This window comes from Coturnix japonica, chromosome 1, assembly GCF_054131305.1.
Source record: "Coturnix japonica strain WE chromosome 1, WE-NBRP24, whole genome shotgun sequence".
NCBI lineage: Eukaryota > Metazoa > Chordata > Aves > Galliformes > Phasianidae > Coturnix > Coturnix japonica.
In genome coordinates this window covers 63445949-63460292 of record NC_140663.1, presented here as the reverse complement: position 1 = coordinate 63460292, position 14344 = coordinate 63445949, and the positions used below count along the sequence as shown (strand labels likewise).

General features: G+C 39.7%; 1 protein-coding gene across 41 annotated transcripts in view; it reads left to right on the top strand.

Moving 5' to 3' along the window:
• Positions 1 to 10295, top strand: part of PLEKHA5 (pleckstrin homology domain containing A5) — a 165350-nt gene extending 155055 nt beyond the window's left edge. For 14 of the 41 annotated variants that reach the window (XM_085542993.1, XM_085542947.1, XM_085542962.1 and 11 more), the window contains 5 exons: positions 611 to 769; positions 2073 to 2200; positions 3042 to 3187; positions 4349 to 4433; positions 7335 to 8212. In XM_085542993.1, the coding sequence (XP_085399119.1) occupies positions 611 to 769; positions 2073 to 2200; positions 3042 to 3187; positions 4349 to 4433; positions 7335 to 7353 (537 nt within the window). In that variant the 3' untranslated portion in view covers positions 7354 to 8212. Of the gene's footprint in view, positions 1 to 610; positions 770 to 2072; positions 2201 to 3041; positions 3188 to 4348; positions 4454 to 7334 lie in introns of those variants that run through there. The other 27 variants (XM_085543019.1, XM_085543031.1, XM_085542980.1 and 24 more) reach the window with 9 other exon arrangements.
• The last annotated feature ends 4049 nt before the right edge of the window (positions 10296 to 14344 follow it).

Sequence of the window (14344 nt, the reverse complement as noted above, 5' to 3'; positions counted from 1 at the left end):
GGATCCTATTTTTCTCCACCCTTGTACTCAGTGTGTTGCGACACACAGGAGCTTCAGTTCTGCTGGGTTTGCTCTTATGCCAACATAATTTTCACAGTCCAGAATCTTAAATCACTTCTAACCCCCTTCCTCAAAATGTTTCTATTGAACATATTCTATGTGGAATAGATTTTTTTTTAAGGAATAAGTAATGTGGAGTTATTAATATCTCTTGCTCATACTCTGCCATTATCAGATGTTATGTTGACCTCTGTAAAATCAGTCCCCAGCAAAGGCTTGGAAGATACCTGAGATACTTGTCAGAAGCGCACATAGGTGTGCAGCTGATTTTTCACACCTTTTGCAAACCTTCTGCAGGTTCTTATCCATTCTTTCTCTAACCAGGAAGAAGTCTTTTCAGAAAATACCAACAAATCCAGATAAGTTCCAAACCCCAAGTCAGTTATACTCATTGCACTGTGGTGTGCTTTGCAATGGAATGTCATGTAAAAACATGTTTTAAGACCCCAAAGTTATTCATGCAGCTTCCTTAGCGCAGCACAAGACTCAGACCTAACACTGTAATAACTGTTTTAAGAACGGATGTCTCTATATCAATTTTGTTCTGCAGAATCGCAAAAAGGATGACACTGTACATAGTCACATAAAGGACTTAGAGAGCACCACTAAAGACAATAATTTGAAACAAAATAATGGAAGTCCTGAAGAAGAAATAGTGCGAGTAAAACACGATGGAGAACAAGAACATAATTCAGGTTTTACTAAAGAGGTACTAAACTCTCCTTAATTGAACTGTTAAACTTGCAGTAGAAAAGTAGTATTAACCACAGACAGCAGAGTATGGGAAGCCAAGCAAAATCCCTTTTTCTTGGGAGACAAACATCTATTTTTGTATTTAAAAAACATAGTAGTAGTGCAAAATGGCCTCAGACCTGTCTATAGCCTAGAGATTGAATTTTCTTATGTGTATATACAGTCTTCTTAAATTTTGTTCTAATATCCTCTTTACTTAATTTCACATTAATTCTATCTATCACTGTATTGATCGATGGACCAGAAAATTAAAAAATATATATGATCTTTATTTCTTTGGGTTTGGAAACAAACCCCGTACTGATGCATCTTTAATAGCCATTGATCTGTGTGGTTTTGGACGGTCATTTTATACACCTGATTTTTTTCTGTGGTTGGCTTTAGTGCATCAAACCCTGTGCAGGACGCAGCATAAAACTGATGCAGCAACTCATACGTGGATGTAGTCAGTAACTGTAGTATGTGCTGTTCAGTCATCAGATTGATTTCTGTCTTGAAATAGTCTCAGGCTCCATTAGCAGTGAGTTACCTCTGTATTTCTGGTAGCCCTAAAGACTCAGCAAAAGCAGACTGACTGTGGAGAATAGATTACTAGAGCTGTTTCCACATAATCATATCCTCCTTGGAGTGTCATATTTTTTAAATCTTATGTATACTCTTTTATATTTTTCATTATATATTCTCTCACTAATCTCCCATTGCTTTTATTTTCCTATTCCTTTTCCCTTTTTCTTTCCAATTTTTTTTTGGTTGTTGTTGTTGTTTTAGAATGATCTGAAATCAAATAGCTAGCATTTGTTATTCTTCTAGAACACTTTTATTGAGATTTGCCTTATGTTAAGTATGCAAGCCACTTAAAGGAGTATTACATAATATGCTAATATTGGTCCTAGCTAATCAAACCTTTAAAGCAGTATTCAAGCTCGTTAGCCAAGTACTGCAATTGCTGGAATCTTTGGCATTGTGCAGAGAGGGATAGCATAGAAAACTGAGGCAGGCTGAAGTCCAAAGAGTTCAGTTACGTTCTGGAAGTAATTAAGCCAAGCCCTGCCCATTGGCTCTGGTATAAGTTTCAGGATAACTCTATTAACCTGAATGGTATTGATAAAAATTTCCAAAGTTATGTAATTCTAAGTTACTAAGTATACATGATGGCAAAATTTGTCTGTTAATAAAACTGTTTCCTGATACTGTATTTCTTATCTACCGCTTAGTGTGCGTTACTGCTTTTTTGTTTCATGATTTCAATTTTTTTACAGCTGACAAAAACCGATGATTTTTTATCAGATACACATGTTGTATCTGACTCAAAAGAAGTGAATAATGAAGAGAAAGCAGAAAAGGAAAAGAATAATAAAGTGGAAGAAACACGTGATGGTGAAATAAGGTAAAAATAAAACAAGATGTTCAAATACTATTTTAAACTTGCATATTGTATTTGTTAGTGGAACGTACCAAGCAACTCATGAAATACTGTCATAAATACTCCTAAGGTATATTTATATGTTTTGGAGTGGTTTACATGTAAAGAAATCCAGTGAGAAACCTACAGGGGTTCTGTAGGAGGTAATGGGTTGGTACGAGGGGTGATGTTTATTCCCAGGTACTGCCCAAGTTACAGATGTGTTCCCGATTCTGGCTTAGCATTAGAAAAAGTATTTAGTAGTGTCAGTCCAGTCTCTGTATGAGTTTAATATGAAACTTCAGCCAGAGCTTCTATTGCAAGCTCTTTAACACTGGAGTTCAGGAAAAAAATGCATTTACAGACAGGTTGAACAGTTTACTTTATACCTCCTGCTTTTTTGACCTTTACTTGACAGTTGAGGAGTATTGCAGGATTAGACTAATACTGTATATATTGGATATTTCTCTTTAACGATTCCTAACTTTATTGTAAGCTGTGTGGATTCTACAGTTACACAGCTGATCCCAAGTTCTTGTATTAGACCATAACTTTCTCACAGCGTACTTCATCAGAGTAGGTATCACACAGCAGGAACCTGTATCAGTATGCAAAGGAAAGGAATTCAGTTTCCAGCATGTGTTTATTTTCAAGACTAACTCAACATGGTAGAAGGATTTGAAAATACGTACTTAGCTTCTGTTACACAAACTCACCAGTTGAAACTTTGTCTGTTAATAAAAGACAAATTGTGACTCCTATACTTAGTAGTTAGCACTTGAAATTAAGTTAATGTGTTCTAAAAGCCCTGTTTTTTTTCTGTCAGCTTGCAGAGTGTGACCACAGTTGCAAACCACAAACCCAAAACCAGTTCAGAAGAAAGCGAAGCAGTCAGTGTTCAAGAGCAAAAAGGAATTATTGCTTCATTTGAATTAGCAGCACAGTCTTCAAAAGGAAATCAGGCAACAGCAGGTATGGAAAAGAGTTTGACTAAAGCAGAAGTTGCACAGTACATATGTAAAACTTCACTGCATTGTGGTGATGTCATTTGATGCTCAAAAACCCTCATGACTTAAGAAGTGCTGAGCTGGTCTGAATATCAAGTATATGTTTTTACAATGTAGAGAAAAGTAGTTTCCTGCTGGGTAGCTACAGAAATTCCATTTTTTCTGAGGTTTTAATGTAGATTTTGCGGTTGCATTTATTTCAGGGAATTATTTGGCTACTGCCAAAAATTAAGTCATATTTTAGTTATTGGTTGGCGCAAATGCCTCCCTCTTTATCCTATAGAACAGTATCTCAACCCTAGGTATGTATTAACTATTTATCTCACCTCCTGTCTGATGGACAGCCTCAGGTTTTGAAGTATGAACCACAATTTGGTCATGATTTCAGACACAGGAACAGCTGAAGAAACAGAAGCCATTAGCTGATTGGTTCAAAGACCCATGGTATACATCTCAAGAACAAAAAGATGGAAAAAAGCAGAACTATGTACAAAGAGAAAAAGGAGAGGGGACAGATGGGCAAGAAGGAAGATGATTTATAGAATTTAAGATATAATTAGGATATTCGGTGACGGGAGTGGTTAAGTAAGCCAAATAGTTCAATCTGTGGATATGAAAGGTGAGCTGAACGTTTGCAATTGCAGTCAGCAGTTTTGTTCTGTGACTTGATAATCAAGACCAGAACTTGTAAACGCACTCTGTAGTGCCAAGCAGAACAGCAAATACTTAGTTAACCTGAGGTGGGATATAAAGATAGGTCTGAAAGTTTCCCAAGTAGTTAAATCGTATGTTTTTTTTTTTTCTCTGACATAACACATCAGTATTCATGTGTCTGTTGTTTGTTCCTGAGATGAACTACTAGCTGTGCAAAGGCATGAGTCTTTTCTGAGATGTTTTCTTTCATATAAGAAATAATCCTTGCTGACAATGGCTGTCCTGTCCCCTGAAGTTGTGCTCACTGTGCTGATCAGATTTTAAGTCTTAACTCATGTAACTTTTATTTGGCTCTGCTTATATTGATTGTGGCTTGAAATGGTGATTTTCAAGCTTATGTTTACTATGTAAGCCAGCTAGCTTCTGACTTGTGTAACTTGTTTTCTTGTTTATCTTGCTGTATGACTCGCAGTGAAAAGTTTGCCTTCTTCACCAGAATCGTCATTGTCACCAGCTTCATCTACACAACCACAGCTCACAGAAGGATCACATTTCATGTGTGTATAGTTACAGAGAAGTACGTCTTTTATTCCCACCCCTCCTGCCATTTTTCTAATGCTGTTTTGAGTGAATGTGTTGTAGGTATCTTTGAGAACCATGTGTAGACAGTACTTGGCAAGACAAAGGTATCTACTAGATTGTATATAAAATAACTGGAAAACAAAACAAATCAACATATTGACTTGTTGGCAAGTAATATGTTCCATACTCAGATACAAAGAAAAGGACTAATTGGCTTATTTCCCACAAGTGGCAGGATATTAGCCCTTTGAATTACATGAGAGACCTAGACTGTAATAAAGCAGATAGACATTTAAGCTACCAGCATCGGTTCTCAGGTGCAAATGAATCTTGCTGCTTCCATCTGGGTAGTTAGATCCCTTAGTGGTGCATTGAAGGGAATGGTCTAATACTCCAAAGAGTTCCAGGCTTAAGACATGGATGAGTGAGGCATGACAAACAGGAAGGAAAAAAATGAGGGTGAATGAAATGTAGCACTTAGAAAACTGTTGTGAGGGCCTTTTTTATTTCTATAGGGATATTCCTACTCAGTACCCTGTCTTAGCTGATTTCAAGGAAGTTAGAAAACATGAGTTTGGCTAGATTTACGTGTTCTTACCTGTAGCATTACTGACTCAAAAAATGGAATTGGAAATACAAGAAAGCGTAATTGTTTGTACAGGTGTTCAAGGAAACCAGTATGATACCTACATGAATGCTACAGCACTTTGCCAGCATTTAAAACAATCAACATCTCTTTGTTGTCAGGAAGTGCCCATTTAAGTAGGCTTTCTGCTAAAAGAATGAGCTTGGCTTCAATGATTATTATGTCAAATGCCATAGTTAATGCCATAAATTAAATGTAAGGAAACCTTATATTTGAGACTTTTCAGTCTTTCAGCACAAAGAAATCTGAAAATGCATTTTCTTATTTGTTGCCCCGGCTTGTATTGCCAAGCTTTCGTCTTAGTGAAATTAGACATTAATAAACACAATCACTTTATCCTGCATGAATTATGTGCAGGAACCTGTTAATGCAGATTATGGGCATCTTTTCCTCCTATTGCCTAAAAAGACTGTATTCAATACCAACACCAGCGTTGCTCCCTTTCTCCTGTGTGCAGTCCATCATTATGAAATGTAGTCTGGATTCTTGTACTTTCACTTAAAAAGTGTTATTATGAAACCATTTAAAAAATGTGTGGCACTATTCGTTTTTTTTGTGGACATCTGTGTCAGAGATTTTAATGTCACTGTATAAATGCTGATGCATTTATGATGTTGGAACATCATTATGGTGTTTTGAACTTAGGACAGACTTCCAGCGTAGTGATGTGATTGAAACAGCACTGCTGCATTCCTTCTGTAGCCACAGCACAGATGCCTTGACAGGGGAGGCAACCTGCAGCTTCGCCAGAGTTCTTTTTTTCTACCAGTTGCATTAAATTACTTTTACCCCTTGTCATCAGCCCCAGCGATCAGTTCAGCAAAGTCATTTTAATTATTAATGCTAAACACGACAGTAGCCGAAGTGAAGTGCTCACACAGTGATCTGCTTTGTAATGGAACAACTAACCCTTGGCATCCCACAGCGTGTTGTAACCTCATGGGTAGTATGTAGCTACAACATTCCCATCATGTTAAGCATGATGCTGCAACACTTAGAATTGTATTGTTATGCTTACGGCAAAACAGTGTATCTGGGCTGGTGGTTGTAAAACTATTGCTCTGCTCATATATGCACCACCATAACAAAGTAAAATAAATTATACCCCTTTGGGCTGTTTAGTGTTTGAATCGAGTTGAAAAAACTATTCGACCATGTGCATATACACTCCACCTTTCTTTGGTGCACTTGATGCCTCTGTTGGTTAAGAGTTCCAAAGCCAGTGCATGCCTTGAACTGGGCATACTGTACATAGGTGTGAGGGATGTGGTCTGCCTGCCTGCAGTAGTTCCTGCCCTTTCCCCTCTGTTCTGGTATTGTGGAACAGTGAAAGATACACACAAGAGCCTGATGTCTCTCAAATGCAAGAAATCCTGGGTACTAGAGGGCTGCAGCATCAATCTTGTTCCTATGTGGCATCTGGAAAATATATGGTAGATCTCAGAGAACCATGAGGTAATACCTATATTTGGCTTGCATGGTCAATTAGTAAAACGATACTCTGGGCACAGGGCCAGCAGAATTTGGCATAGGAAATCAGTGGCATAGGATATTCTGGGACTAAGGAAAACCCATTAATACAAAGCTGCTTTCTTTGCTACGGACCTTGCGTTGCAGAGGCACATTCTGGATGCGTACCTCTGACATTGTTACATTTTAAGCATTGCATTCAAGCCGAGTAGCAAAGGGATAATGAAAAGGATAGGGATAATGAAATTTTAGCAGCTCAGAAATAACTTTTACCAACAAACTGCTAACAGCTATTTATAGAAGTCCCTTCAATAGTAACCAAAAGGCAGCAAGCCTGGGGCTGAGCACGCGGGTAGTGATGCTGCCAGCACAGCCTCATGCAGGGATAGCGCTGTGTCTGCTGCAAACAGCACCTGGCTTGTCAAAGCAGTGAGGGCCTTTGCCACTGTCCCTGGTTCTATATGGAAGGTGTTTGGAGCTGACTGTGTTCAACAAGATAAAACTCTTGAGAACAAAGACATTTTCCTAGCTGCGTAAAGTTGAAAAAGCTTTACTTATGCTTCTTGCTGACAAAGAATTTTCTGGACAGCTAATTTTGGGAACAGCTTATTTCTGAGATAGTTTATTGTGTTCTACATCAGTGATAACTGCTGCTAGGATGAGGTCAGACATTCCGTGCTGCATTGAATCCCAGGAGTTGTGTTATACAATATTCTGTTGTTGCTAAAATGCGGTAACCTAACCTGTGTCTGTCTTCCAGCTCTAATGACTTCTGTTGAAACAATTCATGCCTGAGATGTATGGACCCGACCTATGGAAATGTGAGAAGATATTGTACAGTATATTTTAAATCTATGAAATTCATAGTTCTGATGCTTTTGGCCGCAGAGCATCATTTTATCACTTCCTGGAAAATGTTTATTCCAAGAGAGCTTTAAATGGCCCATATGTACACTCAACAACCTTCAGATCGTTCTCCTGATACCAGCTTGCTGCTATGATTTCTGTGCACATCCAATAAAGGCTCTTCTCAGTGTGCAGCCTATAGTCAGGACTTTATTTTCCAGAATTTAATGTTCTTTTAATTATGGATCACATAAGTTTACTTTTTGGCTTCTTTTAGATGCATAACTCAGTTAATTTTACATATCACCACTAAAACCCCGTTTTACACTTTTTAAACACTACAATTTATTGTTTTAACATTTTATTTGTAAAATTTTTATATATATATATACATATAGATATATTTAAAATGTGCCATTTTTATTATTGCTTAGTAAAAGATGTTCCGTTTCTGTTGTAATTATTCCTTGGTCAGGTTGAAATGTCAGCAGTTACTGCCACACTTCTGTCAACATATACTTCAATGTCAGTGCTTACTTTTACTTAAATAAAATGGAGTGTAGGTATTTTGAGGTACTGGGCTTTTCCTTTGTTGGGTTAGCGTGTGTACAGCAATAAGCAGGTTCTCAGTCCAGTACTTAGTTTGTGTACAAATGTAATTATGTTCATTGTATATATATTATACAATGAGCACATGCGATGTAAGTAAAGAAGCCACTTATTGTTCAGATAAGAATGTTCATAACCCATTTCTTTTATATCATAAGAAATAAATGTTGATGTTCTTAAGGACTGGTATGGTTAGTATTTCTTCCAGCAAGCAGATGTCATACAGCATATTCCACCTTTTGATGTGGGGAGTGCAACAATCTTATCTCACTGGCGACACCACCTGTCAACCAGAGTAGCATGACAGACTCTTAAGATTCCAGTCTTCCTCTACAGGAAAGAATAAGGCTGCAACACACGACAAAAAGACAACATGAGATCGAGATGCAAGAAATACAGGTTCAGCTCCTGACTCTCCCGGGCTTGTATCACCATGTTGGAATCATCGCTTAGTCATTCTGTGTGCCTCCATTTCCTGCCTGTTTATTTGAGACGGAATAGCCCGCCTTGCTGAGGTGTGGCAAGCAGTCACTCAGTGTTTGGAAACATCGAATGCCACATTCAGCAAGGTTAAGGAGAGACGTATGGTGATTCCTTGAGGCTCTGACATCTGCAAAGCATCTTCCAGAAACCGAAAGAAAACCCGAGGCCATTTGTCAAGTGTCATCATCCTACAGATGTTGCTGGCTTCACTTCTCCTTCTTACGCAGCTGTCTGAATTTGCCTGAGACAAGAGGTTTAGAAAGGAATGATGAAAAATGAAATGATTTAAAGGGCAAGCTTTTGAGTCTAAGATGTGAAGCTAAGAAACCTTTTAAAGATTCAAGCAACCGCTGTGTGCTTCAGTGCATGTGCGTGCCATAAGTAGTAAGGAAAGTTTCTTAAGAAGACAACTGCCAGCTCTCATTGTGCTCTTTCTATCACACAAATCATAGCCCATTCAAGTTAATCTTAAGGTACTAGAGACTCTATAATTCATTGTGCTTTTCCAAAGAGGAGTGCCTGAAATTGACACATGGTTTGAAATTAACTCCTTATCATTACCACCTTGAGGAGGAGGTTGTGTTTGCTGTACATTCCTGCCTCTCCCAGCTCTGCTCTCAGTTCTGTCCGGGGCTCTATGCCACAGAGATACAGAGCACACTGACTACCTAATTGCTCTGCCTCTTTCTTTGAAAAGAAGAGAACTGGGAGGCAGAAAGAAGTGGCGGAGCTTGGAGGGTCATAGTGAAAGAGGTGGCGGAAGGAAAGAGATGAATCACGGTGCAGGCAGACAGCATGCAGCTGAAAGTTTGACCAAGTAGCCCTTCCTCTTTTTATGGAACAAAAGCCCCAGATTAGCACGTCCTTCCATCCAAAATGCAGAACAGGAGGAATGTGATTTTTATAGCTCAGCCAGCTGAGATTTAAGTTCAGTGGCATCACTGGAACACCTGAGGCAAAACAAATATAACACACCCTGTTCCCTCCCTAACTCTTACACAGAGAGCTGTTCTGCTGTCAAGCTTTGCGATCTCTTTCTGTCCTCACTGCCAAAAAAAGAAAAGATTTGCAACCAATAAAAGAAAGAATGACTAAGTGGTTTTTGGACATTTGTAGATCTTGTCTGCGTTTGAAGCAGCTGTCAGTTTGGTGTGTCTGCACAGTGCGTGCAGTTTATGCTCAGCTTGGGGGGGCATGGGAGAATTTGCAAGTTTTTGCTGATGTAACTCTTGGCAAAGATGGCAGGCATGAATGGTGCAGGAATGCAGTCACGCTCACAGACTGTAACTTCACTTCCTGTGGGCGCTTGCAGCGAAGACATGCTGTTTCATTGGGTGCTCAATCTTTTTGTCTTATGGAAGAGAACTAATGGCTCTGCGTTCTCACAGGGCATTTACTGTCTTTTACCTCATCAGAACTGGCTCATCCTGGTGATCGTACTCTGAGATACAGAAATATCAGAATACTGATATCGTCGGCTTTCAAGCATCTTTTTAAGTTTGTATCTAGGATATTTTTATATTTCTGATCGATTGCTTTATTGGCTATTGCACTGACACTTGTATATATACAGAACATGTACTTTTTTTTTTCTTTTTATTTTTTTTTTTCAAAAGCAAGAGTCCTTAGGAATAATGCAACACATTCTCTACAGATGTTCATGCTTTTCGGAACCAATTACATCTATTTTTTGTCTTCTGTTCACCATTTGCATTGTTCCAAGACTACTAGAGAATGTGATTCTTTTCACTCCCCCAATAAAGTGACATAACTCAAAAAGTTACGGTTAGTGTCTTGGCAGTTTTTGTATGTCATTGGACTGTCCCACAGAGCAGGGCCTCAGCCGACAGTGCAAGCCCAAACATTATATATATTGTTACTGAAGGGGGGAGAAGTAACCTTCAGTTAATACTTCCTTATAAATGTCTGTCATAAAACGAATACAGTAAAGTCCAATTTTCACAAAATCAGGGGAAAAAAAAATAATGAAAAGCAGTTTGTTTTTATCTAAATCTCTCTAATTGCACAGACTGGGAAAGAATCATTGCCCACCCTGCTGGATCCAAGAGGTGTAGAAACCAGGAGCGCACACACAAAGAATCTGTGTGCATTACGCTGCTAGCTGTAGATGTATTAAATTCTCCAGTATTTGGATGGGTGGGTCGGGTTATATCCTGGGAGAGCAAAGCAGCAGAGTGGAAGGCTTTTGGTCATGGCGGCTTTGATAGCTTTTACATGAACTTCACGTTGCACTTTAACAATAAGGTCAATTATTTTCTAGTAAAAGCATAAATAGTACTCATTCAGATCTCAGAAATGAGCCACCGTGTCTTTTCTGCACAATACATTTCCATCTCTGTGATCCTGGATTCTGCTGTACTTATTTCCTGAAGTTATCCTAGAGTTTGAATTCTCAGTTATTTTCCATCTTTTAGGAAGTTGGCTTTTAAACAGCCTAAGAGCAAATTGCCTATACCTGGCATTAATTGTATGTATGAAACAACTTCATTTAACTTTTTTAAAGATGCATGTGAAGATGACAAAGCAACATCTGGCCTTCATCTCTGCTAAAGAACGGCATGTATATACTTGCAGTTGTATTCCTGGAGCTGCTCAGCTTGTCCATATGGGAACACTGAAGAAGCTGCTACAAAATAAAATAGAATATACTCTGGTGTCAGAAAGCAAACGTCTGGCCCAAAGCGAAGGCTAAAAGCAGCTGTTTTCTGAACTTGACATGCACAACTTATTACCCAGCTGTTCCAGATGTGTTCAAACGTTACTTACAGAATGAAGCTCTTGGTAGTTTTTGGAGATGTTTCTCCACTCCGTCCTATGCCAAAGAAAATGTTTTTAAGGTCTGCCTAAATCCATCAGCTGGCTGCTGTTGTGAAACTGCAGGCAACTCATAATTATAGCTATGGGTTAAGTGACATCACCACGGCAGCTGGTGATCGATTGATTCATGTCTCAGTCTTGCTATGGATGTGTTTAAAGACACTATTTAGGCTGGGTTACTTTGTTTAGTATAAAAGAAAAGACTGTGGGCAAGTGGTGCCATTTCCAGTGGACTGCTGTAGAGAATAACAGGACTAAAACAGATGTGATCTCATTAACTTCTTTATTGCTGAAACCAAACCTAAAATAAGGAACTGATTTTTTTTTTTTTTTTTTTTTTTTTTGGTCAAATTCTATCCAGACCCCCTATTCAATGGAACGGGAAGACTTCAAAGAATTGCAGACTAAAAATGGAAACACTCCCTTCCTCTTTTGAAGGTGAAATCAGTGTGGTTTAAAAGAAAAAGAAATGCAGGCCCTGCAGATTCAACTTTATACATAGGAGCAGCAAAATTTACTCCTGACTGATTAGCTGGGGCTAACCATCAAATAATGAGTGGGTGTGCTCAGTAAGTACAAACAAGTAGAAACTGCAGATAAACCACCACCGATTGACAGGAGAACATCTCAAAGTGATTGCAAAAGAAATTCAGCAACACTCAGCAATGTTGCCCCACTACAGTAGGAACTTCTGCTCAGGCTTTGCACTGCACGTGCAGCGGACCACGCTGTGTGTTGTGCAGGTTTCTTGGTAAAATCCCACGGAGGAGTGAGGAAGCTGTTTCAGATGTTTTCGCTTTTAAGATAAATTATTTTGTAGTATTTTCATGCTCACCCAGCAGTTCTGGAAGGAGCCATTAGTGGCTGTTTCTCTTTTTAAGTACTGTAAAGATCTTACCTAGACAGGGGAAAAAAAGGAACGTTCTGATGACTGTTTTCTAATGTTTCTGAGTGATTATTTCTATGCTTGATTTCTTGCCTGGGGGCTGTCTCAGAGACTTTGGACACACAGGGGCCAATACAGCACTAATGTGAACTCGAGTGTGAGTGAGGACTGCCTGAATGGTCATCCTTGAGTACGGAGATTGCTTGGAAACCTGCAAGCATTTGATCCAAAGCTCCTTTGAAAAAGCCATTTGGCTGGTTTTTTTATCGACACAACTACAGTATTCTGTAAGTCCTGGCTCTAGAGTATCATGCCTACAGACAAGAAGTACTGTCATAAATACGAAATGCCAGGATAACAAATAAGATGCTGATGGTTATTTGCAAGGCGGTAGTTACTGAAGAATCAGCCTCAACCACTGAGCAAATTATGTTGGTGAAGAAGGGGCTTATACTCCAATTGCTTGTATACTCCTTGCTTATAGAATCTGATCCTTTTGGTGTACGGGGGAAAAATTACCCTGAGCTCACAGAATTTTATTTAAACCTTTTCTTTCACAATCTTAAACTGTTCCCCTCTGTGTAATCAGCAAAATACAACGTAGCTGAGCTTCATTTCATTAACTATCGAGAATTTAGGATGAAGAAAACTAGAGGTCATGACATTTTGGTCATTTTTACCTCATTAAAATCTTACAGTCCCAGGGAAACACAGTAAGGTCATGTTTGTAAAAGGTGGGAGTCCAAAGCCTCGTGTAGAGCCATGCCTATTTCAGAGGAGTGCTCTGCATGAATTACCATGCATCTTTCCCAGCTGAGTCTGGTTCCAGGCTAAAGCACTTCAGTTATTTCACCTTCGAGCAGGACCCCCACCTTCTTCATTTTCAGGCAACTAACTACAGGCAGTCTGAGAAGTCTGAGATCTCTGCTCATCTGATAGCTCTAAACCGCTGGGAGGGCGACTGTATACACATGCAAATCCGAGATAAATCCTGAACACTCTGCACTTGAAAGATGATTCCCAAACCCTCTGATGCTGTAACTGCATCTCTGTCTGAACGCAGCTGTCAGGCTTGCAGATACCCTCCTCCAACAGCAGTAGGGATGCATCCTGCTGGTTTTAAAGGTGCCCGGCAAGCTGGATTCTTGTTTTGAGGAGTGCTGCAAGCAATCAATATTACCGCAGCACAAGGCTGTCCCTCACACAGCCCTCCCTTTTTCCTGCAGCTTTCTGTAGGCACGAAAACAGCGCTGCTACCTGTTGGCCTTCACACAGAAGCAGCCAGTCCACGCCTATTTCCATCACCAAAGAGGTACGTTGTGCTAAGGAGGGAAACAGAAGATGAACGCACATCCACCGCAGTCCAAGTTCAAGTACACACTGAAGGACCCCAAAGCACAGAGCCAGCTGCTGCTGCAGCCTTCCCGCTCTCTCCACCTTTTTTTTCCCTCCTTTTTCCTCACTGCCTCTGCTTTTGTCCCAGTGGCGTGGCTGCCATTGTGCAGAAGTTTTAGGGGATAAAAGCGAATGATTGCTGATGGGTGACATGATAGTGTTAAAATGCAAAAGCAGATTGGTTCTAATAGTGAGTGACACAGTAGCCCTGAAAAAGCAAGCGGAGGTGGCACAATAGGCTTAGAGAGACGGCCACAAGCTGAAGTGACTGACAAAAGAAACTGCAACACACAAATGCCAATATGTGTCTAAAATGCCCACAACTGTCCGATGTGTTGCACTCTGGGAAAGCGCATAGCTCACAGGTCCATGTGCAGCCCAGGCCACCGGGCTGCCGTCTCAGCAACACGGGGTGCCCCGCACCTCGGCCTTTATGGGAATCTGGGTGCTGAGCACGCGCAGGAAATCTGGGATTACAAACTTGTCTGAACTTTTCACAGCCAGACATTAACATGCGTATGCAGCAGCCCGTATGTAAATGATGTTATCTGAGCTGTTTTATGCATGCGTTTCCAGGATAAGAAAGGAGATTTCTTTGTGTGAACTAATTACCTGCTAAGAAAAAAAAAAATTAGAGCCTTTTTAATGTTAATGCCGGGCTGTATTTTTATTAACCTCCATACTCGGCGATCCCCGCTGTATGTTTATTGTGT